This window comes from Protopterus annectens, chromosome 11.part0, assembly GCF_019279795.1.
Source record: "Protopterus annectens isolate FY-2018-M chromosome 11.part0, PAN1.0, whole genome shotgun sequence".
NCBI lineage: Eukaryota > Metazoa > Chordata > Ceratodontiformes > Protopteridae > Protopterus > Protopterus annectens.
Genome location: NC_056745.1, coordinates 231,146,991 through 231,173,769, shown reverse-complemented (window position 1 = coordinate 231,173,769; position 26,779 = coordinate 231,146,991). Strand labels below are relative to the sequence as shown.

General features: G+C 42.2%; 1 protein-coding gene across 1 annotated transcript in view; it reads right to left on the bottom strand.

Moving 5' to 3' along the window:
• Positions 1-26,779, bottom strand: part of EEA1 (early endosome antigen 1) — a 1,728,461-nt gene that overhangs the window by 1,609,073 nt on the left and 92,609 nt on the right. The window contains exon 3 of the mRNA XM_044087190.1: positions 5,664-5,786. Within this exon, the coding sequence (XP_043943125.1) occupies positions 5,664-5,786 (123 nt within the window). The remainder of the gene's footprint in view (positions 1-5,663; positions 5,787-26,779) is intronic.

Below are 26,779 nucleotides of genomic sequence, written 5' to 3'. Positions count from 1 at the left end.
ATCACAGTATCCTAGTGAATGCAGTTGCTGGATAAGTTTGATGTGGGAGACTGTGTTGAATGCTTTTGAGAGATCCAGTAAGAGGACTGATTTAAGTAGGTTACTATCTAGGGCATTATAGATGAAATTTGTGAAGGAGATTAGGGCAGTAATGGCAATGTAGGATGGTCAAAAACCATGTTGTGAAGGGGTTGTTGCTTGTTAGATATTCAACCAGTTGTTTGTGGATGCATTTTCCATTATTTTAGATACAGGGGACAGTATGGAAATGGGTCTAAAATTAGATAGGTCATGAGGGTTTCCACCTTTATGAAGTGGGGTGATTATTGACTATTTCCAGAGGTGGGTAATGTGTGTTCTGCAAGTGATCGGTTTATAAGGATACTTACTGGGAAACCTATTGCCCTAGCACTAATTCTGACGTATTCTGGGGGGAGATTATCAGCAGATAAGGAGCCTGGTTTCAATTTGCCAAGTAATGTTTGTATTTGAGAGGCTGCTACAGGTTGGAAGTAAAAGGATGGTATGGAGCTGATATTGCCGTGAGATATGATGGATGGGTTAATGGGGGTTGGGGTATAGCCTGCGTTTATTAATGTAAGGAGAATATCAATATAGATTTTATTAAATATTTCAGTGATTTCAACTGGGCTTTTGTCTGGAAATGGAGATGGGTTTTGGGGGCTGCCAGGATTTAGTAGCGAGTTGACAAATTTCCAGAAAAATCTGGGATTATTACTGTGGGTGTTTATTTGTTGAGATAAGTAAGTCTTTTTGTCCTGAATAATGTCCTGTTTTGCTTTGTTTCTAAGTATTCTGAATGCAGTTTTGTTGGGTGGGGTCTTATTTCTCCATTTGTGCCATGCTCGGTCTCTATTAATCAGTAGTTGTTTGGTTGACTTAGATAGCCAAGGAGCATGGTTATGTTTAACTCTCTTTTTCTTATGGGGGCTATGGAGTTAAGGGTATCCAGGAAGACAGTATTGAAATAATGTACCGCTTCATCTAAGGGAAGATATTTCAGTGGGTTTCAGTTTATTGTTTGTAATAGGTTGCAAAAGTGAGACTGGCTAAAACTGGCTAGACTTCTGGTATATTTGTAAGAATGAATGCTTGGGGTGGAGGTTAACAGTCTGTGTTTCAGGGCTGGTAGGTAGTCACTTAGGGTGTTGGGAAGCGTGTTGGGATTGGAGTAATATTGTGGGTGGGATATTAATATCCAGTCTAGGAGGATACAGGGTGATTCATTGTTGTGTGTGCTGTGGTTTGTATATGTTGTGTAAATTTGAACAGATTGATGGAGTTTGTGGAGCTGTTTGGTGTTAGTTTAAGCCATTTACATTAGTGTTACAGAGGAAGATGGTTTCATTTGAGAAGTAGTGGTTAGACCATGATAGGAAGTCTTCCACTGTTGGGCTATTGGGACCTGGAGGAATATAGATGGTGGCAATAGATAATTGTTTATGATTGTTGAAAAATAGTGATAATAGAATTTCCATATTACTGAAGGTGGGAACTATTTTTGGGTGGGGTATTATGTTTAAATGGTTTTGGTATATTAATGCTAGGGCTCACACTTTCTTATGAAGTCTATCTTTTTTTAATACTGGATATCCAGGGGGAGAGTGAAAAACTATCAGTGGAAGACTAAGGAAAGGTATGTGGAATCAAGTATTTAACTTTACTGAGTGGGGTTATCAACGGTATACTTATGGGGGCGACTGTGTACTAAACCTAATTAATAGGGTTGGGTAAGTATTTTAATAAGTTTGCAGCAATTATTTAACAGAGATAAATAAGTTACTGTAAAATATTAGTAGGCTGAAATATAGGTGGGTAGTGTCATGGAGTGGCGACTATAAGGAATCTACTTTAACCAGATATTGACCAAAGCTTAGGTTGGGGTCAATTTTGGGAGCCCTGTCGTGCACACCATACAATCAGAGAGAAAAAATGCTCTAATCTCTGATTATGTATACAGCAGTATTCACCTATGTGAAAAGCCTAAAAACTTAGCCTTGTTCATTTTCTTTTAGTGTGAGACCTGTCCCGTAACAAGCGAGTGGTCGAAATCTATTTTTGTTTATGTCCTGGAAGGGGGGGGGGGTCATCAAGAAGAAGATGCCCTGTAATTACTATTGGTGTTCACAACAAGCAGAGAGGCTGTGGAGTGAGTGGCTTGTGCAGGTTGGGGGTGAAGCAGTTTAAAGATGGCGCCACAGGATACAACTTCCTAATGTAGACTAGTGAGGGGGGGGGGGGTGGAGTAACATACAAAGCACACAGAAAAGGAGGAATGAGTGTGCTTTCTGGAAATTCCTAATGTGGCAATTCATAGTATTTTTTGAGGGACTCTCTCACTGAAAACACTGGCTCGTTAAAGCAATAGTCTCAGAGAAAGATATGCTCCCACAGGGAGAATCAGAAACTGAGCTCTCCTCTGAGTCTGAATCAGAAATCAGAGGAGAAAATCCTGTATCTGTCATTTAATCTTCGTGTTCAGACTCAGAATCTTGAATCTCTTCAAGAAAAGAGGTAACCCTCTCCTTCTTTTACCAGAAACTACTTTACAAGAAGTATCTATTCAGGCTGTTACCCGAATTAAACTCTAACCAGACCCAGTAAACTATTCCTGTCTAAGGAAATATGAAGAGGAGGAGATTCATACTTAGTTTTGTTTTTTTTTGATAGAAAAAATGGAGACAACCATGTTACTAATGGCAGCAGCTTCCCCAGGGATGGGCACAACTTTCTGACATAACAGGGAAGCCTTCCTTATTTGCTCTCCCAAGACTGACAACAGTGACTTTCCCTTGCCCACTGATGGGACCCCAAAAGTCACAGAGTAAGTGGCTACCACCTAGTACACCGTGGTTGTAGGTGCTACACTAGTGGGATCTAGGGTTAAAGAATAGTGGCTGAGATAAAATAAATGGCCATAGCACAGTCACCCACCTACAGCTGAAGCAAATTGCTAGCCTGCTATGGTGGCAAATGCTGTTTGCTTAACTTTTTCTTTTTGCGGCTGGGAAAATAAATTACTGTGGGACTAGTCGTTTGTTCTAAGGTCAAACAAAAAATGGTCCTGAGAAAGACAAGCAGCAAATGTCAGTAAAAAACACTTTTTTTTTTCAGAAAACACAGTAAAAAGCCCTTAAAAATACCTGGATGGCCACAAAAGAATAAAATAAACAATTTCTCTACAGGAAAAAAAATGGTTTTCAGTTACTGCACGCAACTTTTAAACTGACAGGAAAAAAACAGAGTGCCTGTTTAGACTAGTCTAGTGACAGTCCATTGAAACACAAACTCCTAGCTTTAAAATAATTTTCCTAAAGAGGAAAGTGATAAAACACAAACAGTTAGAAACTGGAAGGTTTTCCCCAAAGGGAACTTATCTGCCCAACAAAGGAACAGCCCCAAGCCAACTGTCGAGCTACAGAAGCCTTAGAGGAGTACACTCTTTTCAAATAGTAAATCTCTGAAGGGCTTTACACACAAACATGTCTTTTAGTCAGCTCAGCTTGAGCTGCCTGACAGTTTAGACACATGGACTGTGCCCTGAACTTTGGAAGCTGTCCGATGTTAAATCTTTCGTAGGACATAACCCCATGCAGCTACAGCTACTGCACCAGTGATCGATGTAATGGCCATTTTATATGACAAGTTTAGCACATTTTGTGGTTAAAGGATACAAGTACTGGTGTTGGTTACTGTCCCAGTCAATGTTAAAGTTTCATAAGACAGGGAATTGCACAGATTTGAGTACCAGTTACAGAACTATGTTTTTCTTAAAATAAAAAAATAGAAAGATGAAGACTGTAAAGCACATCAGTTTCCTCACCAACAGGATGATGAATTATGAGAGGCAAGAGCCCTGAACTGACCATTTGCTCTCAAGAGTAAAATAAAGTTTTATTATGTATGCAAGAAACACACAAGAATTTGGAGGAGGTCTAAGGCTGTTCACACACAATATGAAAGAGGCATAAGCCTACATAACTATTAAAAGTTAACCAAAATTGGTTTTAATGGAAACCCTCCTCATTCTCCAAACAGAGTACTCAAGAGTCTGAATAAGTAGATGTGCAATCCATTCAGCAAGGTACTTACTTCCTGATTATAAAATGGGTGGTACTAATATTCTATACTACACAATGCATAGCAAACTGGACAAAGTATAGACCACATAGTTACTTTAATCAGACAGTAACCTTGCATGAGTACAGTGGCTACATTACATAATAGCAACTCTTTTCTGGTCTTGTACATAGACAATTAAGTGAACAAGGGGTATTTACTTATTTTTTAAATAAGCCACTCGCTTGACAGGTCATTAAGCCTCACACTGGAGTCAGCAAGCTTTGTTAACCAGGGATCTCGAGTGTCTCCTTGGAGACCTGAAATGCACATGAACAACAACCTACTTTTTTGGCAGCCATCATACTTAGACTCAGCAAGGCCTTACTTATGTCTAGGCAATTCCGAATTTGTATCATAGCTTAAAGATAATTTCCCTAGTCACTCCAACTTGCTTACCCAGCATCTCCAACAGAGCACTCTGCAGGCATACGTCTCAACCTCTTAGTGCAAGAAATCTGGACAAAACCGGACATAATGGGGGGAACAAAGGCACAAAAATAAGGTCACATTTTAAATGTTGCTCTTACAAACCTAGAAAGTTGCTAGACTAATAGGATTTGTGTTAGCATGCATTTTCTGAAGGATATGAAGTCTTAAGCTCAAATCCATGTCATTATCTAGTGACTTTAATCCTTGGATCATAGCATTCATTTGTCAAAAAAAAAAAAAAAAAAACGAGGAACAGACCAAAATATGAGGCAAAAATCTGGACGTTCTGTGAAAATCTGTACAGCTGAGAGGCATGTCTGCAGGGAATGTGTAAAGTCTACCAACTCCTATTTACAAAGACAAATAAATGGACAGAATGTAGTCCTCTTTACAGAAGCACCATATTTATGCAACAGAGTATACAGTGGTGTTTAACCATCTGCAGTCAGTTAAGTACTCCAGTACATTGAGCAGTAGCTTCAATACTAACATGCTACATCTTCAGGGAGGGCAACAATATATAAAATCAACACATCCTCAGACATAATACCAAATTAGTCAGTAATGTAAAAAAAAAAAAATAATAATAATAAACAATTTATATACACACAATTATGTATATGTGCGTGTATGTATATATATATACATATATATATATATATATATATATATATATATATATATATACATATGTACGTTCATAGATAGATTCATAGATTAGTACTAGGCTAACTGCCCTTGCGAAACATTTTAAGCCTAGCCTTATTCACTTTTTAGGACTACGATAAAATGTTATTCTATACTGCTCATAAAGTCCAGTGATACATTGCTGAAATGATTTATTTCACATTAACAAATAAAGAGCTTGCCCTTTTTATACGCTATCTAGCACTACTTGAACTACTCAGTCAGCTCTTTAAAAAACGTCCTCTTGATCGTCAGTACATCAAGAAATGACAACAAACTACTAATAGGGCTGAGATTTTGAATTTTAAATTCATCTACTAGTGAACTACAAAACACAAATTTGGAGCTCTTGTTCATCCCCTACACAGAAAGCAACAATGCAAAGAAAATATTTCAAGACCCACATTAACAGCTGGATTTATGGGCGTCTGTTTCTCAGTCTGTGCTGCAGTGTGGTCATTCTGGTAATGTTCAAACAGGTCGATGGCAGTTACATATGATCTCATACAGACTGGACAGATGAAACCCTGTAAAATGGCAACTTCCAGAATTAGTGTGTAAGCAATATAATGACTAGTCAAACTTTTTAAGCACATTACTAGTGAAAGAGTACAAACACTTCAAAGAATCTCAAGAAAGAAGGTGTTTCTACATAAAAAGAAAATGTTATGGGTGAAAGCATCCCATGTCTTTCAAACTGCAGTGTTCAAACTCTGTAAAATAACACTGTTATGCTCACTAAGGCTCAGGCTCACCATATTACCAATCCTCAAATATGGACATTTAAAAGACATTCTGATACTTCTCTCTTATGTACCCACAATAAGCACCATAGTACTAGCAAATATTTACACCATCAGTCTCTCTACTTTTCACCCTATATACTAATACTGGATGCTCATGAATTCTGTAAACATATCTGCAACTCCTTAACAGGAAGAATACATAATAAAGCACTGATATTAAAATGTGTTGCTTTCATGTTACTCCTTGGGAAATGAACAAGGCCCAGTAGGCTCACAACCCTTTTTTACCAAGTTGTACTTAACTGAAGGAGATTCATTTTGCAGACATATGACTGACACTAGACATATTGTATTCACAGTTCATTAATCAGGTTAGTTATTTTTCCAGAAGCCAAGCAACACTTTGGCATTTGGACTGCCACTGAATTTGTAAAATACCAGAACAAAAAAGCAGACAACACAGTTTACTCTACTCCCTGGTACTAGAATGCTTTGTTTGTTCTCAGAGTCTATCTGCATTCTCCTACCTTAGGAGATAAAACTACAACACAGTGAAATCTTGACACGGAATTAAATAAGAAGTTATGTACCTACCATAACGTTCCATGTTAGTTGTCTTCTCTCGCCTTCTTTCTTGCTTGATGGGTTCGGAGCCGATCCTCGGCTCCGACTCGGCACTTGCTAAGCTCGAGAGTCACTTTTACCAGCTCGAGGCAGCCCCATATCCCATGATGCAAGGCGGTAAGTACCCAGATCTCGTTTGATGACAAAGGGCAATAGCACCAAGCATAAAAACACTTCCAAAAGGAAGAAAGAAAACTTACAGGATGGAAGAAGGACCAGGTCTGAATGGTCTTCAGCATAATAATTTCTTATAGAAAGGTCTGTCCAGGCCTGGCGGAAGCAGGGAGGGTCGCAAGAAAGAAGGCGAGAAGACAACTAACATGGAGCGTTATGGTAGGTACATAACTTCTTAATGTTAAGTTGTCAATCTCGCCTTCATTCTTGCTTGATGGGACCGCGTCCTAGCACCTCTATCCTGGGTGGCTCAATGGAACAGACTCTTGAGGACTGTAGAGCCAAAACTGGCTCTGTCCCTGGAGGCCAAGTCCAATTTGTAGTGGGAAACAAAAGTATGAGGAGTGGCCCAAGTGGCGCTGCACAAATAGTGTCTAAAGGAAGTCTAGCTTGAAAGGCTGTAGAAGTAGCTAAGCTCCTAGTTGAATGTGCTTTAGGTTTTGAGCACAGCTGTTTTCCCCTGAGCAGATAAATTTCAGAGATGACCAAGAAAGCCATCTAGACAAGGTCACTTTAGAAACAGGAAGGCCTTTCTTATTATCCGCATAGGAAACAAAAAGTTGATCAGATTTCCTAAAATTTTTTGTTCTGTCCAAATAATATCTGAGTTGACGGTGGACATCAAGATAATGTAGTTTTTGTTCGGCTCTGTCTGAATAGTTTGGGAAAAATACAGGAGATCAATGGATTGATTCAAATTGGTCTTTGAGGCGACCTTAGGCAAAAGGTCGGATTAGTTCTCAATGATACTCTGTCTTTGTGAAAAACCAAATAGGGTAGTCGAACCGATAGAGCATGAAGTTCAGACACCCTCCTGGCCGATGTAATAGCCACTAGGAATAAAGTTTTCCAAGAAAGAAATTTCAGGGAACAAGAAACAGCTGGCTCGAAGGGGGGAAGAATCAAGGATGTCAGCACTAAATTTAGATCCCACTGAGGAGGAGGATTCCTGATTGGAGGCTTTAGCAGGAAAATTCCTTTCAAGAAGGCCCTGCAGAGCCTATGGGACATAATATTGTGATCTGCAATCCCGACATGAAAGTTCGAGATAGCAGCCAATTGAACTCTGACTGTGGAAGAAGAGGAGCCTGCATGAAAAATCTCTGCTAAGAAGTCCAGGACTGCCTGAACAGGGGCAGTGAAAGGATCAATATTCTTGGCCTTAGCCCAATAAGAGAAAGCGTTTCCATTTGCTTGTATAAATCCTCCTGGTAGAGGATTTTAGAAGCTACTATGATGTCTCTAACTGGGTTAGAGATCAAAGGAAGCCTGGCTAAGGAAGGAAGTGGAGCAACCATGCTGTGAGGTTGAGAGAAGGGATAGACCGGTGCAGCTGACCGGATTGGTGAATCAGAAGATCTGGCACTGGGTCCAGATGCCACGGCTGCACCAAAAGGTGACGATGGAGGAACGGGAACCAAACTTGTCGAGGCCAGTAAGGGGCAATGAGAATCAATTTGGCTCTCAAATCGGTTGCCTTCTGGATAACTTGAGGGATCAGAGGAAATGGAGGGAAGGCATAAAGAAGTCCCTGGGGCCAATCCTGGGTCAGAGCATCTCTGGGGGGATGGCCTGGAAGAGGGAAGAGAGAGAAGAAGTCTGGGCATTTGCTGTTTTGGGGAGTAGCAAAAAGATAGCAACATGGACGACCCCATTCCAGAAAAATCTCTTCCGCTATAGATTGCTTGAGAGACCACTCGTGAGGCATGAGAATAGCTCTGCTCAATCTGTCCGCTACAATGTTGGTTTTCCCAGGGATATGCGTTGCTACCAGAAACCGATGAGAGGAGATTGCCCATTGCCATAGTCTGAGCGCTTCTCGACACAAGGGGTAGGACTTGGTTCCGCCCTGTTTGTTGATATACCAAACTACTGTTTGTTGATATACCAAACTACAGACATGTTGTCTGTGTGGACTGCAATTGTCCCTACGGGAAGAAAGTCGTTGAGGGCTTGCAACGTTAAAAGCACTGCTCTCATCTCCAGGACATTTATGTGCAGGTGGTATTCGAACGGCTGCCACGTCCCATGAACCATCCTGCCCTGATAATGACCCCCCCCACCCGATCAGGGAGGCATCCGTGGTGACAGTGGCTACCGGGGATGGGGGTACAAAGTGTCTGCCTTGGTGAACCTGGGGAGATGTGATCCACCAAGCAAGATGATCTTTGCAAGTCTGTGTCACCAGAATCTGGTGACGCATTGGAAGTTGTTGGTACGACCACTGTGTGAACAGCATCCACTGAAGAAGGCGCATGTAGAAGCGAGCCAGGGAAGAAGAGTAATGGCCGCAGCCATGAGGCCTAATACCTTTAGAACCATTCTGGCCTGTACTTTCTTGTTGGCTAGAATGATCCTGACTTGACTTTGAATGTCTGAAACTCTTTGATCTGTAAGGGTAGCTGACATCCGAACAGTGTTTAAGTTTGCGCCTATGAAAGTAATAGACTGGCAGGGCGATAAGGATGACTTTTGAAGTTTATCGAGATGCCCAAAAGAGTACAAAGCTTTATTATGTAATCCCTGGCTTGAATAAGCTGATGCCTGGTGGTGGCTGAAAGGAGCCAGTCGTCGAGATACGGAAACACCTGGAATTCTTGCCGTCTCAGGTGAGCCGTGACCACTGCCATGCATTTGGTGAACACTCTGGGGGCTGTAGTGAGACCAAAGGGCAGGGCTCTGAACTGGAAATGACTGGACCCCAGCCGAAAGCGGAGAAATCTCCTGGAGCGTCTGTGGATTTTGATGTGATAGTACGCATCCTGAAGATCTATTGAGCACATCCAGTTGTCCTTCTGTAAGAAGGGCAGAATTGACTGAAGAGTGACCATTCGGAATCTTGTCTTCCTCACAGACTTGTTGAGTCTGCTGAGATCCAATATTGGTCTCCAGTCTCCCGTCTTTTTGGGGACCAAAAAGAACCTTGAGTAGATTCCGGGCTCTGAATGATCTGTCGTAACTGGCTGAATGGCTCTTTTTTGCAGAAGTTTTAAGACTTCTAACTCTGCAATTTCCCTTAGACCGGGTGGTACATCTGGAAGGGAATTTGAGTGATAGAAAGGACTTTCCTCGAAAGGAATTTTGTAACCCTCAGATATGATCGACTGTACCCATCTGTCTTGAGTGAGGGAACGCCAGGCTTCTGGGTACAGCGATAGTCTTCCCCCGACTGCCTCCAAGGATGGACAGCCGGGCAACATCTCAGGGATGCTGAAAGGGCTTGTCAGAGAGAGGCTCTCTGTTTCCCTGGTTTTTTGGACCCCTCTGCCTCTAGAGCGGCGTCTGTTGTTGTTACCCCTCTGCCTCTAGGGGTAAACTGACCACGTGAATCCGGCGTGACTCCTTGGGATTTGCGGAACCACATTTTGCCACCTTTCTGTCCTTTGGGGTAAGGTCTAGAAGGGGTGGAAAAACGGACTCCTACGGCAGAAAGAGTCTTGCCGTCCTGCTCACACCTGGTCAAAGTTTCCTTCACTTGAGGGCCAAACAAAGCTGACCCATCAAAGGGAGAATTTGTGAAGGACGCCTTAAAGGGATCTGCAAAGTCACATAGCCGCATCCAGGCTTGGCGTCTAAGGGCCACACCTGTACCTGCGGCCCTACTCGCTCCATCAGCAGCATATGATATAAGCCGCATGGAGGAGTTTGCAATGGAATTAAGGGTACCTAGCTGCGAAGCAATTTTTTCCTGAGCTCCTGCAGCTGTAGGATCCTGTACAACATCACCTAGCTCCTTAAGGATATCCCTTTGGAGTCTGGTGAAGTGACATAGGTAATTCAGCGAATGCATAGCAAAGGTCGCTGAGGAAAACATCCGCTTACCGTACCTATCCATGGTCCTAGAGTCCTTATTAGGAGGATGGACGGGTACGGAAGGATCTGCAAGTTCCTTCTTGGTGGCAGCAGCCACCACCATGGCATCAGCGGGGACACCCTTAGTGAGGAATTGCTTATCACACGGGGCAGTAATAAATTTTGAAGGCCTCCTAGGGACTGGCTCTACAGAGTCAGGAGCAGCCCACGCCTTTCGGGCAATAACCTGCATAAGGGGGTCGAAAGGCGGAGACACCCAGGAGGTGGAGGGCCGAGATCCAAACGCCTCCAGGTATACTGACTCATCCTCAGAGGGATTATTGGTGGGCCAGTTTCCCCTCTGTTTAAGGAGTTCTAGGATGTCTGAGAAGGAGACATCCTCAGAGGGGGATCTTGGGGATCCCTCTGACTCATCTAAGTCAGTATCTGAAGTGATAGACTCGGGGGAGTCTATATGTTTCCTCTTACAAGTTCTCTTTCTAGGAGGATCTCCCAAAACATCAGGAGAATCCTCGGAAGAGGGGGATATTCCCAATGGGGAAACCTGAGGCGGAGGATCTCTGGGTCCTGTAGCAAGAGAAGTGGCAGAGATGTCAACAGGCACTACAGGGGGAGGAGCTAAGGGAACAGACTGCTGGCTGATACCAGTGGCCAGCACACTCTTCATCACCTCGAATGCTCCCCTCCCAGGAAGGTCCGAGAGAACCCGTTCCGAAGAGCTAGGAACTCCAGGGACCACCGAAGGGAAGTCTCTGAGGCAGATGTCGGAGCCGAGCTCACCAAGGCCGAGGCTCCAAGGGGAAGAGCGGGCTCGGACAAGGGTCGATGCCACTCACCCCTCGGAGGAGACCATGGAAGCCCGGCCACGAATCCCTCTAAGGAAGGTCTCAAGAGGAGATAAGAGTAGAGGCTGAAGGAACAGAAGGGGTATCTGTCCTTCAGCCGTAGCAGTAACCATTCCTGAAGACTCCAACTCCAAGCTCTGGGGTAGAGTTGAAGGAGGAACTGCAACGGGGTGTGGACCAATAGCCGTCTGTTGAGATGGACTATGTAACATTTGGGCCAGTGCCTGTGACTTAAGTAATCTACTGACCACTCTCTCTAAATCATGGTCAGAAAGCCTGGATGACCTTGAAGATCGGCTCCGATGGCTCCGTTCTGAGAGGAGAGGTGAAGCCGGAGCCGAAAGTATTGGCTCCAAGGAAGGAGACCTAGACCTCTTCCTCGAAGGAGCCATCGGAACCGATGAAACTATTGAACCTGTCGGAGCCGACAACTTATCGGAGCCGACAGGTAGCCTCGATGCATCGGCTCCAGCCGGAGCCGATACAGCCACAAAAGTAACGGTGTCGGAGCCGATCGGAGCCGACACTGATGCCTGAGCCACATGGTGGTCGGAACCGATCGGAGCCGACACCGAAGTGGTCGATGCAGAATCGGCACCGATAGCCATCGGTGCCGAAGGCTTAGTTAAGCCAGAATCGGCTCCAGCCGGAGCCGATCTCGACTCAGAACGAGTCGTAGCCGAGGCCGCAGGCTTGGACACAGAAGCCTGGGCCTTGGAAGACTTAGCAGTCTTGGATGGAGCCGACTTAGCCGGAGAGCCCTCCGGCTTAAGAAGGCCCCTCAAAATCAACTTATTCCTTCTTTCCTGCAGGACTCTCTGGCTGAAAGAATGACAAATAGCACAGGAGTCCTGCAGGTGAAGAGGCCCCAGGCAATACAGGCAAGAAGTGTGACCGTCTGTCAGAGACATTTTCTGACAGCACGAGTCACACTTCTTAAAGCCTGAGACCCTTTCTTTAGACATGGTGCAAACACAGACACACACACCAGTCAAAGAAATTAAATTAAATTAAATATACCAAAAGGTATAACTAAAAAACACACACACACACCCTAACAGGGGGGGGATGGGATGGGAGAAAGTCTGACTAAAAAAATAAGAAGAGACAGAAAATTTTCTGTCAGAAAATGTTTAAAACTAATTTAAAACTAACAATAAAGGGTTTTTTAGTTAAAAGGGGCTAAAATAGCGAAGTAGCAAATCACTTACCAGGAGCTGGTAAAAGGAGGACCTCATAAGCGAAGCGGCAAACGAGATCTGGGTACTTACCGCCTTGCATCATGGGATATGGGGCTGCCTCGAGCTGGTAAAAGTGACTCTCGAGCTTAGCAAGTGCCGAGTCGGAGCAGAGGATCGGCTCTGAACCCATCAAGCAAGAATGAAGGCGAGATTGACAACTTAACATCTATAATTCTCAGATTTTCCTCTAATGCAAACAGAACATCGGTACTTACGTATTATCGCAACCACTTTTTCATGCTGCGATAATTGACGTAAAATTGAAGAACGGACGTTTGGTCTTACCTTGTAAGGTCTGACATATGTGTTTTACAAGAAAGTTCAAACATTTTTAAGATGTGATGTAAGGCTGGGTTGTAAACAGAGGGATTGGTAAAGCAGTCACCATTTTCTTCCGCCGCTTCTTCACAGACTCTGCGGTGGCTTGACTGGAGAAACTAGCTGCTGTGTCTGTGCCCTTTTACGTGCATCAGAAGAACGTCTGATGGGAAACAAAGACGATCAAGGGAGAGTTTTTTCTAAGTAGAAAACAGCAGTACTGCAAAATCTTTTGCATCTGCTAACTTCCTTTCATCCCCCAATGCTAGTCTCACTTTATGGCTCAATTATATTAGAGAGGTTAATCAGATGTTTAAATGATTTTGCAGTACTGCCGCCACTTACTACTCGAAAATCCCCTTGATTGTCTTTGCTTCCTATCAGACGTCTAATCCAACAACGGATTAGCTAGCCAGAAATTGCAAGCAACATTTGAAAACCCATACTCATTTCAAACCAAAAAAAAAAAAAAAGAAAGAAAAAGAAAAATCCACCAAGATAGTGTTTAACAGTCTACTACCCTTCCCGATCACTTTGTAAGGAGTCAGACAGGGTATACTGCTTTGGCTTTTTGTTTCTTGATGCTTTCTGTTGTCTGGGCAAAGGCTGAGAAAAAGGAATGCGGAACGTGTTTTAAGTGTGGAATGGGGGAACTTGCTTAACTGACATCTTGAGACACTGGCAGTAAATGGGGAAACCTATTATTTGAAACCTTAATTTTTTTCATCCGAAGTGAGAAACCTTCCTAAAAACAAGAACACATTAAAGAAAACATGCGTCTGAGGTTTTCTCATACTTAATCGGTCCCAGTTGACACAAGGGAAAGCAACCACCATTCGCTTGAAAATGTGGTTGCGATAATACGCAAGTACCAGAACATCATATCATATATATTCTTCATAGTACAGCAGCTACATTGATCATTAAATCTATAATACAGTACTGTAATGCATTTCTCTCTGATTGTCTTATATTCCATCATATTGCAGAAGATCGCAAGAGTTAGTGCATACCAAAAAAAAAAAAAAAATTAAACAAACAATGTGCACAAATACAAGTGCCTGAAACTTTTTAATAACGGGTATTCAAATACATCAAGAAAGAAAATAAGGATTTCTGCTCTTACTGTACCAAGCTTAAGTGAAACTGGGAAGATTTTACCAAGATGATAAAGACCTTTTAACTTCTGAAAGCAAACAATCATGAACAGAAGATCAGGCATGGGGAAGATGATGAAAAAAAGCAAATGGTACATTAAGGCAGTAAGTCAGGAATCCAGGGATACAGAGAATAAACAGGGAGAAAGAGATGATGAGCAGCACAGCACAACCAAGCACTGGCAGTACAAACTGAACAGCAAGCACATAACATATCAGAAAATGCCCATAAGATGATTTTGCAGACAGCAGGCACATATCTCAAAGAATGCAAAATGGCTGGCATAATTTTAAAACACCTACTCAGTCAATAACTCATTTTGACATACAAGTGTTGCTCTATGTCACTGACAGAATGAAGCCATGGCCCAAGAAGCACACCCCTGACCAAAAACCTCTTCAGAGTTTATTTCCAATTAATACCATTTGCAAGGGGAAGTGTTGATGGTCCTCAATGTCCAACTAACTAGTTTGAAAGGGGAAGGAGTTAAAGTGGGAACATCGTCTCCCTTTACAAACAGTATTAACAGAAAACACTCTTTAAAACATTCGTGTTGCAGTGGCATGAACACTGTTTTTGTTTTTTTCAGGAGGAAGCATAGTAAAATGCTTGCCAAATGGTTTACTGAACACAGCTCACTCCACGCCTCAAAAAGTATTAAGTACTGACACAGACCTTTGGCACAATGGATAAACCTCTGGCTGTGTCGCAGAGGACTCATGTTCAATTAGCAGCACAAAAAGCTGGAAGAGCCAGATACGGAAGACAGGAATATGTAGCTGGTGCAGATTCTCCCATTCTGGTAGAAGAGAGTGAAGTGGTCCATGCTGGTGTCTAATATGCAGCAGTATGAGCAAAGGAGACAACTATATTGCAAAAAGCCAGTGGGAAGAGGGATGGTCACATGTAGACATATTTATGTCTCTCTCTCGGGGGAACAGTTGTAGTAGAATTAACAGCCACAATGGGGGCAAGAGGGGTTGGGTGTGGGTTTCCCACGTGCAAAGTTATCCACTCTTGGAACTTGACTGTCGCTTATAAGAACAGCACATGTTGTTGGGCTCTCACCCCAATCACAGAACAAACAGGACTTAAAATGCTTAACTTGGTTAAAGAATTAGCCTATCTCACTCCCCATGAGGGTCTTCAGGGTGCTGGAGGGCAGGAAGTTGATAAGCAGTGGGGATTAAACGAGCTGTGCTACAAACCTACTCAGTTTAACTGTCAACTATCTTGCTTTCTCACAATCTGGGGTTCTGCTTTCCGTATTTTAGTACAAAACATTGATGCAAAGCTCCTATGAAGGGTGCTACAGACATCTGCTTGCCTTTCTTTTACAAGACCCATTCTGCCCATATTTATTTTCAGTAATACCCAATTGGACAGAGTTCACCATTGCTAATAAGGCCATTCAGTCAGCTGTTTTTAATCATATGCTTTTTATTTGAAGAAGCTGGATTCTGCAATATAAAAATAAAGACTGATCTCAAGATCAAGACTGCCTATTACACTGCCTTCAGCCAACTATAAGTACTTTTTGGGCCGCATAAAAATGTTAGGCTACAGATTAATGACAGAAGATTCAACAAAAGGTATATGTACCTTCCCCAAGATTCAGAAAAAAATATCACAATTAAGCACTAATTAAGTATCATCATACAGCCCAAAAGCACAACTATGATAATCTGTTGTTATTTAGAGGCATGATAAACCCGCAATCGGTAACATCCCATTAGCAGCTCATTATCATGTCGTTGAATCAAACACTGCATTGTTAGAACCAACCATGCTAATGATCCTCCTACCAGCCCATCCAACATAGCTGCACCACACCTTCCAACAGGCAGCCACGTGCACACACATTTCCACACACATCCACCCGCTGACAACTACAAACATGTCCTAACACACACACGCACGACCCTGCCCATATACACTGACAGCTTCGTACAGTAGCATTGATAGGCCTGAGTCTTCCATTGAACTAAGTGTGTGTATGCCATCAAAAGATGGTGTACACTCTTTCTGCTTTGTGCCCCAAACAGCACAAGACAGCTATTCCCTTAAATCACCCTACAGTGCTATTCAAATGCCAGCTATACATCCAATGGGAGAGTACATGACTAACTAGCATCAAAAGTGCCCCTGGACTGCTCCACTTACATGCAGCTTCATCAGTGAGATTGCTGTCCATGCAGCAAGCTTGTACTTTCCTATAGCTGTAGCGGTACAGCAATCTCAGAACTGCTTAGGTACAACATAATGAAAACACATGCAAAGGACAAGTCAGTATAGTGTTTACTGCTTTCTGAATTCCAGGGTTTTAACCATCACCTCCTGCAAAGGTCAACAAAAGAAATGCCTTTCACACATACTTTACATTTTACTATAAACCTCATTTAAAATCAAGGCTGAAGATATTAAAACAGAAAGTGAGAAATTCAGAGGTGTAGCTAGCTACTTCTGCACTCAGTTGTGTCACACAATCTGGTACTCCTTCAACATTAAGTTGTGGATCAAATAGGCAAAAAGAAAACTATTTTCTCATTTTAAACTGTAGCAAACTGCTTGCTATATTTTTAGCAAGCAGCTGCTACACACAAGGAACACTTTAATTATGACTGCAAATGCAATACCAGCATTTAGATCTGCTGACCACCCCCTGACACTTTGTGCCCAGGGCAAGCTGCCCCCTTTCCTCCACAACAACTAAGCTTATAGAAAGGATAGCAACAACTACACAAATGAACACACTAATGAGGAAAAGACTAAAACCACTACCAAACACTAAAGTAAAAATTAACCACAGAAACCACTACCAAACACTAAAGTAAAAATTAACCACAGAAACCACTACCAAACACTAAAGTAAAAATTAACCACAGAAACCACTACCAAACACTAAAGTAAAAATTAACCACAGAAACCACTACCAAACACTAAAGTAAACATTAACCACAGTTTGGACCAGAATGAAAGGTATTCATCAAATTATTTCTCAAAATTCAAATAATCAAGTCCCACTACTTCTGTCTGCCAACTTCAATGAAATGGTTCACTTTACAATTTAATCAAATAAATCTTCTACAGAATTAGTAAAGGAATTATTTTTTGTGTTGTCATAACAACCATACATCAAAGTAACAGCTTTTATGGAAGCATTCCTATATGGAAATGCCATTTCACATTAGTAGCATCCACTACTTCCCTTTATCAACCCTAAACTACAAAAAAAAAAAAAAAAAAAAAAACAAATGCAGCTTTCAACAGTCCTTGATTTTATAGAACACCACTGATTTAGCCTCATATGTTCTTGTTCCTTGTAAAAGTTTTGATTTTCTGGTAAAGCATTGAGGATTATAGTCAGTCAATGCCAGAAGCATACTGATGTAAAACTTGTTTATTAACTTCGCTAGCGAGTTCGATTAATATTTACAAATACCCGAAAAGCACTTGATGGCTTTCACAATACAACACACTGCGGTCAAACTCACCACATGTTTAATTTTTACGTCCACTCGTACAGAAGTCTTCATATAATTTACTTTTCTTTTAATGTCTTTATTAAACATGACATTTTTTAAAAAGTGATATAGATACATATGCAGTAGAAGAAAAGAAAACTACAGTTTCCTTTGTTATTTTCAAGTAGTATACATTTTAACAATTTTCATTCACTCCAACATTACAAAAAGTGTTCAATTCATGCCTTCCCTTATATTTCACTCATCCTTCTACTAAGCACGGTTCCACGTGTTCCCACAAATTCCATTTATTTCTATGTAATTTGCTCCATTTATTTCCAGTTCTATCTCTTTTATTCAGTATTTCAATCACAGCTGGCTTAGATTTCGATTGCCATTTTCTAACCATTGCTTTTTTTTTTTTTTTTTTTTTTTGCAGCCAATAGCAGTACAATTAGTAAGGCCTCACTGTAGAGAGGATAAAACCCTGAATTCCAGTCGACCTGGTTTTAATTAGCTATTCAGGTGACTGACACAGTGACAGATGAGGGATGGATGCACCCATCCTGGGATAGTTGGAGATTACTTGAGCTTTCCCAATTGCGATCTCTAGTAGAGTCCGGGGACATGGCATGAAGGGGTATAGCTTAGCAGGGTTAGTTTGGTGGGCATGGCTGAGCTACCATGGTTGTGAAGCGATAATTCGCACACCTCCTTTGCATGCCTGCCTCTTGAGCATTACCACAATACTGCTCTGGAATGGGAAAACAGATAGTAGGGCATAATGGAAACCCCCCAATGGAATGTAGGTGTACAAGACCCACAAGGACACCCTAAGGTTCCCTGACCAGCCCCATCAGAAGCATAGTAAGTCTGGGCATGAGGAATCAGACAAGCGTATAGACCCAGTGTGAGCATGTGGGCAATGAGCAGCAAGGCTGTAAGGTGATGTAAAGTGGGACTCAAAATAGATTAAGAAAAAGGACAAAAAAAAATGTTCCCCATCACTCTTACAACATTTGCTATCTACCTGAAGAAAACTTCTCTGAAGTTTGTTTGCAGGATAAATACACCTATGCAAACCATTCTAAGCAAAATTCCTAAACCTTCTGGACTTTATGTATATGATGGAGATGGGCAGATGTCCTCCCATTGTTCCTCTGTATACTGCTTTTCCAAATATTGCCTTTTCATTCTCTCTTCACAACCTTTTCCAACTTCCTCTTATTGATTCTTAGTTATCATGCAACATTTTATATGCTCTAATTATTCCTTATTTAATAGCAAAATCTATTCTAGACTCAGCTAAAAACAATACTAGAGATGTTCTTTCAATTATCAATCTACTCTTCCTTTTTCAACTATACTCTTATCAATCCCTGGTAGGGAAGGTAGTTTCTAACCTGCAGTTCAAACTTTTGCTTCGCCTCATACCACTCTTCTACCTTTCCCTCTTAAATTACTTGTTCCAAAGGAAAAAAAAATGTGGTTTATTTACTAATTTTCTCCAGTAAATTCCAGCTCCTCTTCCCTACTTTCTATACTCAGACTTGCAGTCAGCCTGATTGGAAACATCTTCTTTTTCCATTCTTGTGTTGGCTTAGTTCACAGAATATTTTCTGCTACTTTATGAATACAATAATCTGTATGGTTATTAATCATTCTCAGACTCGCATCCAAAAACTCCACTCTCTCCTTATTTCTCAAACTTCCCCACCCCTTCCCTTAAATTTTCTTTGCTAATGACTCTAAATAAATAAACAAAAAGCAATTAGACACCGCTGCCTTGTTCCTCTGCTGAAAGGCAGCTTATCTGAGAGGAACCCTCCTATTTACTTTAATTTTAGCTTCACAGCCTTCTTAAATCCCAGTAATTAATCTTATTATTCTATCAGAGAATGCAGATCCTGCCACTATTCTACAAAGAAAATACCAACAGACTTTACTGATGCTTCCATATATCAAGATCTACCAACAATAGTGGCATTTTCTTACACCGTTTCCCTCTGGATCACTACTGTTCTATTAATGCTGTCAAATGGTTACCTTCTCTCCACAAAGCCACAAACACTTTATAATCATGTTTTAAAATTAAAATGGGTCTATATGGTCTCTACCCTCTTTAGGTAATACAGCCACCACAGCCTTCTTCCAATATGCTGGTACCCCCCCCTCTCCCCCAGCCCATTTTACAATATTGTTAAAAAAAAGTTTCCAGATAGTTATTAATTTTACCCGCTCATCCATATGAATACCACTGCAGTGGTGGTGCTGCAGTAGCGTTGTCGCCTCACAGTAAAACGTTGTCCTGTTCGATTCTCAGCTACAGCATCTTCTGTGTGGAGACATGCATGAATGGGCGCACCTCCGTTGAAGGTTGTGCGTCAGGACCGGCAACTCGGCACGTAAAAATCTACTGCCAATCATTAGCGGATCGGAGTTCCGCTGTGGCGACCCCTAACTGGGAAAAGCCGAAAAACGCAACATCTTCCATATGAATACCATCTGTTCCTGGAAGCCTCACTGCTGATTAGTTATACATTAGTTATTCAATCATTTCTCTTCCTATCTTAGCTATTAATTGTGGAGCCTCATCTTCCTCTAACCTTGGAATTCAGTCTTCTACAAATATTTCTATTGCTGTCTTTTCTTGGTTTATACATTTTTATGAAAATCTGTGTAAAGCAGAAGAAAGTCCAGAATATCCCTAATATCTCTACATGATATCTAGTGATTTTTTTTGTTAAATATTCCTTAATTATCTACTTTGTTGCCCAAGTCACAGTAATAAAAATGTTGTGCTCTGGAGTTATCAAAAAGTAGTTAACCTTTCTAAACTCATGGATATACTCCAAATACTCATTTATTTTATCTTTAGCAATCTGCATTTGCTCCTCTTGTACTGTGAGATTCCCTTAATCTGCAATACTTCACCTTTTGTCGACCCCTCTAAATAATTCTTGTTACTTTTTTTGCTGTGTCACTTGCCCTCTAATTCCTACCATGTTTTTAAATTAAATTTTTATTTTATCTGACTCAGCTATTCCATCTGAAGAAATTTATACAGCCCCTGATAACTCTCAAATCACTTCCAATACCCATTTGTTAAATTCCTCTCTCCTTTAACAGGTGACTGGGAAAGTGCCAGCATCCCCTTTTTACTTAATGAGCATGTATCTTTTAACTTATCTTGTATTGCTGCATGTTCACTACCCATAAATAATGCTCCCTACTGAAAGGTGATTATTTCTCCCCAAATTATTTTAAGCTACATAAAGTACAGTTGGGTACACTTACCATAAATGTAGATGTTCGAGTGCATTCACTGCTGCAGTCATTATATTTGGGTAATCTGCTTGCAGGTTGCCCTCATTCGGCCTGATTAACAAAGTCTTGGGTCCTGCGTCAGTTACTGTCCCTTCTTCCATGACGTCAGGTCGTCAGGGGTATAAAACATGCAGCTGACGCCATTACATCAGTTTGTCTTGCCCCAGATGTCAGGTGCCCCCCTAATGGGGAGCAAATAAACATAAAGACACAAAGGTATACCTCCAACAAAAAGCAAATACACCAAAAAGGCTTTTAAGTATAGTAAAGGAAAGTAGAGGTACAGCCAGAAGAAGTTAGGGGGCTGGAGGGAGGGTAACCAGGACTGCAACAGTGAATACACTCGAACATCTACATTTATGGTAAGTGTACACAACTGTACTATGTTCTTCGTGTTTCACTGTTGCAGTCATTACATTTGGGTAGATTCCCAAAGCTATGGTTGGGAGGAGGAGTTTATATAGCATTAGGGCCAGCTATAAGGCCCTGCAAGACAGCAGTGGCAAAACCATCTCTGGATTTACAGAAAATTGGCAAATGATAACGCTTGGTGAAAGTATGTACAGAACTCCAGGTAGCAGCTTCTAGGATGTCCCTGGTAGGGACACCTCTGAGAAAGGCTGCAGAAGTAGATGTAGCCCTGGTGGAGTGAGATCTGATCCCCTGGGGGATGAGTTTTCCATGGTGCTTTTAGCAGAAATGAATGCAATGGCTTATCCACTTAGAAATTGTTTGTTTTGAAACAGCCTTCCCCTCTGCCCCTGCAGCAAATGCTACCAGCAGTTGTTCAGATTTTCTTCAAGGTTTAGTCCTGTCCAAGTAGAATCCAAGTTGTCTGTGCACATCCAAGGAATGCATAATTCATTCCCCTTTGTTCTGTAGATTGGGAAAGAAGTTTGGCAAATGAATGGACTGATTAAGAGCTACACTGGATACCACCTTGGGCATGAAGGATGGATTGGTCCTGAGTGACACCCTGTCCGCATGAAAGATGATGAAAGGCTCCACTGCCATAAGGGCCTGCAATTCAGATATCCTTTTAGCTGAAGTGGTTGCTAAAAGGAAAGCTGTTTTCCAAGAAAGAAATTTTAAGTCTGTAGTAGCAGCTGACTCGAAAGGAGGTAGAGTGAGTTTCTCCAATACAAAGTTAAGATCCCAAGGAGGGGTTGGAGAGCTCCTGGGTGGTCTCAAATGTTTGGCCCCTCTGAGGTACCGCTTGAGCAGAGGAAGAGAGAAGAGGGTTGGTTCTATGTTATAATGCGCTGAAATGGCTGAGGCGTGGATTTTAATGGAGGAAAAAAGACAGGTCCTTGTGAAGCATCTCAGTTAAGTATTGCAAAATCTGAGGTAAATTGGGCGTTGCTGTGCTCAACCTTTGAGAATGGTTCCAGGCACAGAATCTTTTCCATTTTTCAGCGTAAGATTTTCAAATACTAGGCCTCATTGACTCTAAGACGACATCCATCACAGGTTTGCTGAGGGATGATAAGGGTGAGTTTAAGTAATTAGCCAGGCTGCAAGGTTCAATGTTGAAAGCTGAGTGTGCAGGATATGGTTCTCCTGCTGAGACAGCAGGGAAGGGGTTTGAGGCAGGTGCCATGGAGATAACTGTGACACACTGCGCAGAAGGGGGTACCACTGCTGGCGCGGCCAGTCTGGATCAATCAAAATCATCCTTGGTTTGTCCTGTTTGACTTTTAGTAGAACTTTGGAGATCAGAGGCAGCGGGGGGAAGGCGTACACCGATAGGTTTTTCCAGCTGAAGGACAGAGCATCCACTTTCCAGGCTTGTTTGTGGGGAGTCCTTGTGCAAAACTTGTCCAATTGGTAGTTCTGGGGAGAGGCAAATAGGTCTATGTCTGGGCTCCCCCATTCGCATGTCAACATGTTGAAAATCCTTTGTTCCAGTTTCCACTCGTGTGGGTCCATGAGGTTTCTGCTTAGTCCGTCTGCCAGTGTATTTAATTTTCCTGGCAGGAATTGAGCTTGTAGGTGCACTTGGTAGCTCAAGGTTGTGTTCCACAATGCCATGGCTAGTCTGCAGAGTGGGTAGGAATGTGCACCCCCCTGCTTGTTTACGTACCACATAACCATGGTATTGTCCATCTTTACCATTAGTTGTCCTGGAAGACTGTAGTCCTTGAAGGCTGTCAGAGCATTCTGCACAGCTAACATTTCTTTTCGATTGATATGTAGGTGCATTTGACTTTGGTTCCATTTGCACTGAATGCACTTCCTGCCAGGTGAGCCCCCCCATGCATAGTCTGATGCATCTGTTAGGATTTGGGTGGCAGGTGGTAGTGTGAATGGTAGTCCTGGGTGGCAGGTGGTAGTGTGAATGGTAGTCCCTTGTTTTGGTGGCAGGCCTCTGCCCACCAAAGGAACTCTAGGCGAAGGCAAGGTAGGATAGGAATCATTGTTTCTAGGCTGTGAGAATGTTGACTCCATAGGCTTTTTAGATACCACTGTAGTTTCCTCATATGCAGTCTTGCATATGAAATTAGAAGAATGCAGGAGGCCATGAACCCTAAGGCTTGCAGTATTTGTCTTTCAGATAAGCAGGTTTTTTTTTGGCCACTTGTTTGAAATAGTTTATCAAATGAATTTGCTTTTCTGGTGTGAGGTACGCCATCTGGGAAGTCGTATTCAAGCTTGCTCCCAGGAATGTAATTTGTTGACAGAGTACCAGTTGTGATTTCTTTTCGTTTATGGTGTACCCCAGACAAGTTAGAACCCTTTTTACAAATGCCAGATGATTCAAAAGTATGCCCTGGCTTTCTGCCTGAATTAGACAATCGTCCAGGTATGGGTATATTTGAATACTTCTTTGCCTGCAAAATGCAATCACTGGAGCCAGGCACTTTGTGAATACCCTGGGCGCAGTAGACAAGCCAAAGGGCAATGCAGAGAACTGATAATGCGTGGAGCCTGCTTTGAATAGTAGGTATCTTCTGCAAGATTCCCTGATTGAGATGTGCAGGTATGCTTTTTTTAAATCTAGTGTTGCCAACCAGGTTACTTCCTATGCTGGGCACAGTAGACAAGCCAAAGGGCAATGCAGAGAAAGACATAAAACAACACACATGCCAACTATATAATAAAAATACATATATACAAAACACACCCAGAGAGTAGTAACAGTAATACTAATACAGCAACAGCAGAAGGATACTCCAGACCAGGCACCATCGCGAGCGTTCTTCCTAAGGGTGGGAAGAGGGTGGGAGTGTAATAACCAAGCGAGATGAACACTCCATGGAGCGTTATGGTAATGTGAATCAATCTGCGCCTTTTGTTCTTACACATGGATAGCGTCCTAGCCATGATCCTGAGAGAACTCAGGGAGAGCGTTCTTGATGGACTGATTAATATAAATAGTAGAACAAACTTTGGGAGAAAAGGGATGGATTAGTGCGTGGGGATACTCTGTCAGAATGAAAAAATTAAATAGGATGTTTGACCGAAGGGCCTGCAGCTCAGACACCCCATCTGCAGATATAATAGCCACTAGAAAAAAATTTTTTCCATGACAAAAATTTCAAAGTGCAACTTGAAGCTGGTTCAAATGATAGTTAGAAATGGCGGCTAACTGTACTCTTAAGGGTAGCGCTCCTTCCTGAAATAATTCAGTCCAGTCAAAATCTTATTCATCACTTGGGCTGGGCTGTAAACTGATGTCCAACTGATGTGAGAGACCAGAAAACTGTTCCACTTACTGGGTGTAAAAGTCTTTGTAGTGGTGGAAACTTTATGAAAGCAAAAATCTTTGAACCCCCGATGTAGGGAATTGACCTGGCTAGAAGGCCACGGGCGCCAAGCTGCTAGATGGAGAGATTCTAGGGATGGGTGAGGTAAGTTCGAATCCTCTTGGTCGCGCTGACTGGATTTGGATGACTCTTTTTCTAGCAGCTTTGAAATTTCTGTAGCTGCTGGCTACATAGAATGGGGTGGTACATCTGGGAGTTTCTTTGGAAGGGCGGATCTTGGCCCCGGATCGGATGGTCGATGTGATGGAGTCGAGGTGAGCGAGAAGAGGGAGGGCGGTTCTGGCACAGGGCTCCACAATCATCAGGTCTCTTTCTTCCGGCGAGGACTGGACAGGTCTCGGAGGAGGGAAGGAGTGGAGATATGGCGGCGGGCAGGCAAGTCGACATCAACTGAGAGGAGACCGAGATAGCTTAGATAGTGCCGTATGCTCCATCGGCCACACTGAGCGTTTGAAGCCAGATTTCTTTTTCTCTGACCTTGTACAAGAGAGAAAAGGGCAGGTCCAGTCAAGTAAAAGTCAATTCCAGTGAAAAGAGAGTCAAATCCATTAATAGAAGTCAATGTCTTAGAAAGCAGACTACAAACATATCTTAGTCAAAATGAAATCAAGTAGGGAAAACTAGGCCCGAAAACTCTTTAGTTAAACTAAGTAAAGTATCCTGGGCAAAGAATTCTAAGCCCACTCCACACCTTACTCTTAGCTTAAATTTAGTAGTTTAAAGTAGTTTTTCTGAAAAATGTAATATCCCGAATAATTTCTTATCTGAAGAAAAAGACTAGCCTCAGCCTCCAGCGTCTTGTGCAGCAGCTGACAAGCTAGATCTGAGGTTGCAAGGCAGAGGGATTGTGGGTTAGATGTCCTCTGATAATGCGTGGAGCCTGCTTTGAAGCGTAGGAAGTAATTGGTGAAGAGTCAGCATCTTGAATTTTGGAATCTCCAGAAAGGTGTTTAGAGTTGACAGGTCCAGGATTGGATGCCATGATTTGTCTTTTCTGTGTACCAGGAAAAGTCTGGAGTAGAGACCTTGTCCCTTTTCCTCTTCTGGTACCAGCTGAATAGCCCCCATGCTTAAGAGAGAAAGTACTTGTTTTTGAGCCTCTGCCCACTGATTTTGGGGCAGGTCCAGCCATCCATTTGGTGTTGGCAACGTGCGGAAATGAAATCTGTATCCCTGGGACACTATATTTAAAACCCATTTGTCCTGGGTCATGAGTTCCCAGTTCTTTCCATGAAGAGCAATCTTTCCCCCCCAAAGGGGCGGTCAAAAGATAAGTGCTTGGAGATTTTAAAAGGAAGTCATTGAGACTGTTTACCATAGGGGGGTGTCTTGTTATTCCAAGATTTGGAAGTGGAGGCCCCCACACTGCTTAGTTCCGAGAGTCACCTGGGACTGAAACCTGGGGTTTTTGCGGTGTCTGGGTTTGGCTTGAGAAGACCTGGAAAGGGCTGGAAAGGACCAATTCTAAGTAGGACAGTGCCTACTAAATCTAGGAGGTTGCACTTGTAAAAAATCTTTAACAGTTTGCATAGATTTAGCTTTATCTTCCATCATTTTAAGAACTTCTTCACTCTTGTTGCCAAACAGGTGGTCCTGATTTAAAGGAGCATCCAACAATTTAGCTTTAACATGATCAGGCAAAGATTGCTCCTTAAGTCAAGCATGCCTTCTAAGCACAGACCCAGTAACAGCAGCCCTGCAAGAGGCCTCTAAAGAATCAAAATCACATTGCAAAGTATGTTTTCCAACTTGTTCAGCAGAATGCATTACGTCCTGTAAATCTTTATTTTCCACACAGTCAGGAATCAACATAATTTTCGGTTTAAGCAGTCCAATGACACGTTGCTGATATTTTAACATATGAAATTGGCAGTTTAAAGCTCCGATTGCCAAGGTTGCTAAAGTATAAACCTTTTTACCCCATCTATCCAGCGCCCTGGAGTCTCTATCAGAAGGGGTAGGATTTTTAGCAGTAAAAGCCTTAATGCCCTTGGCCCCCTGAGAAATAGTCTCTGGATCTGCAATAGTATTTTTGAAAAGGAA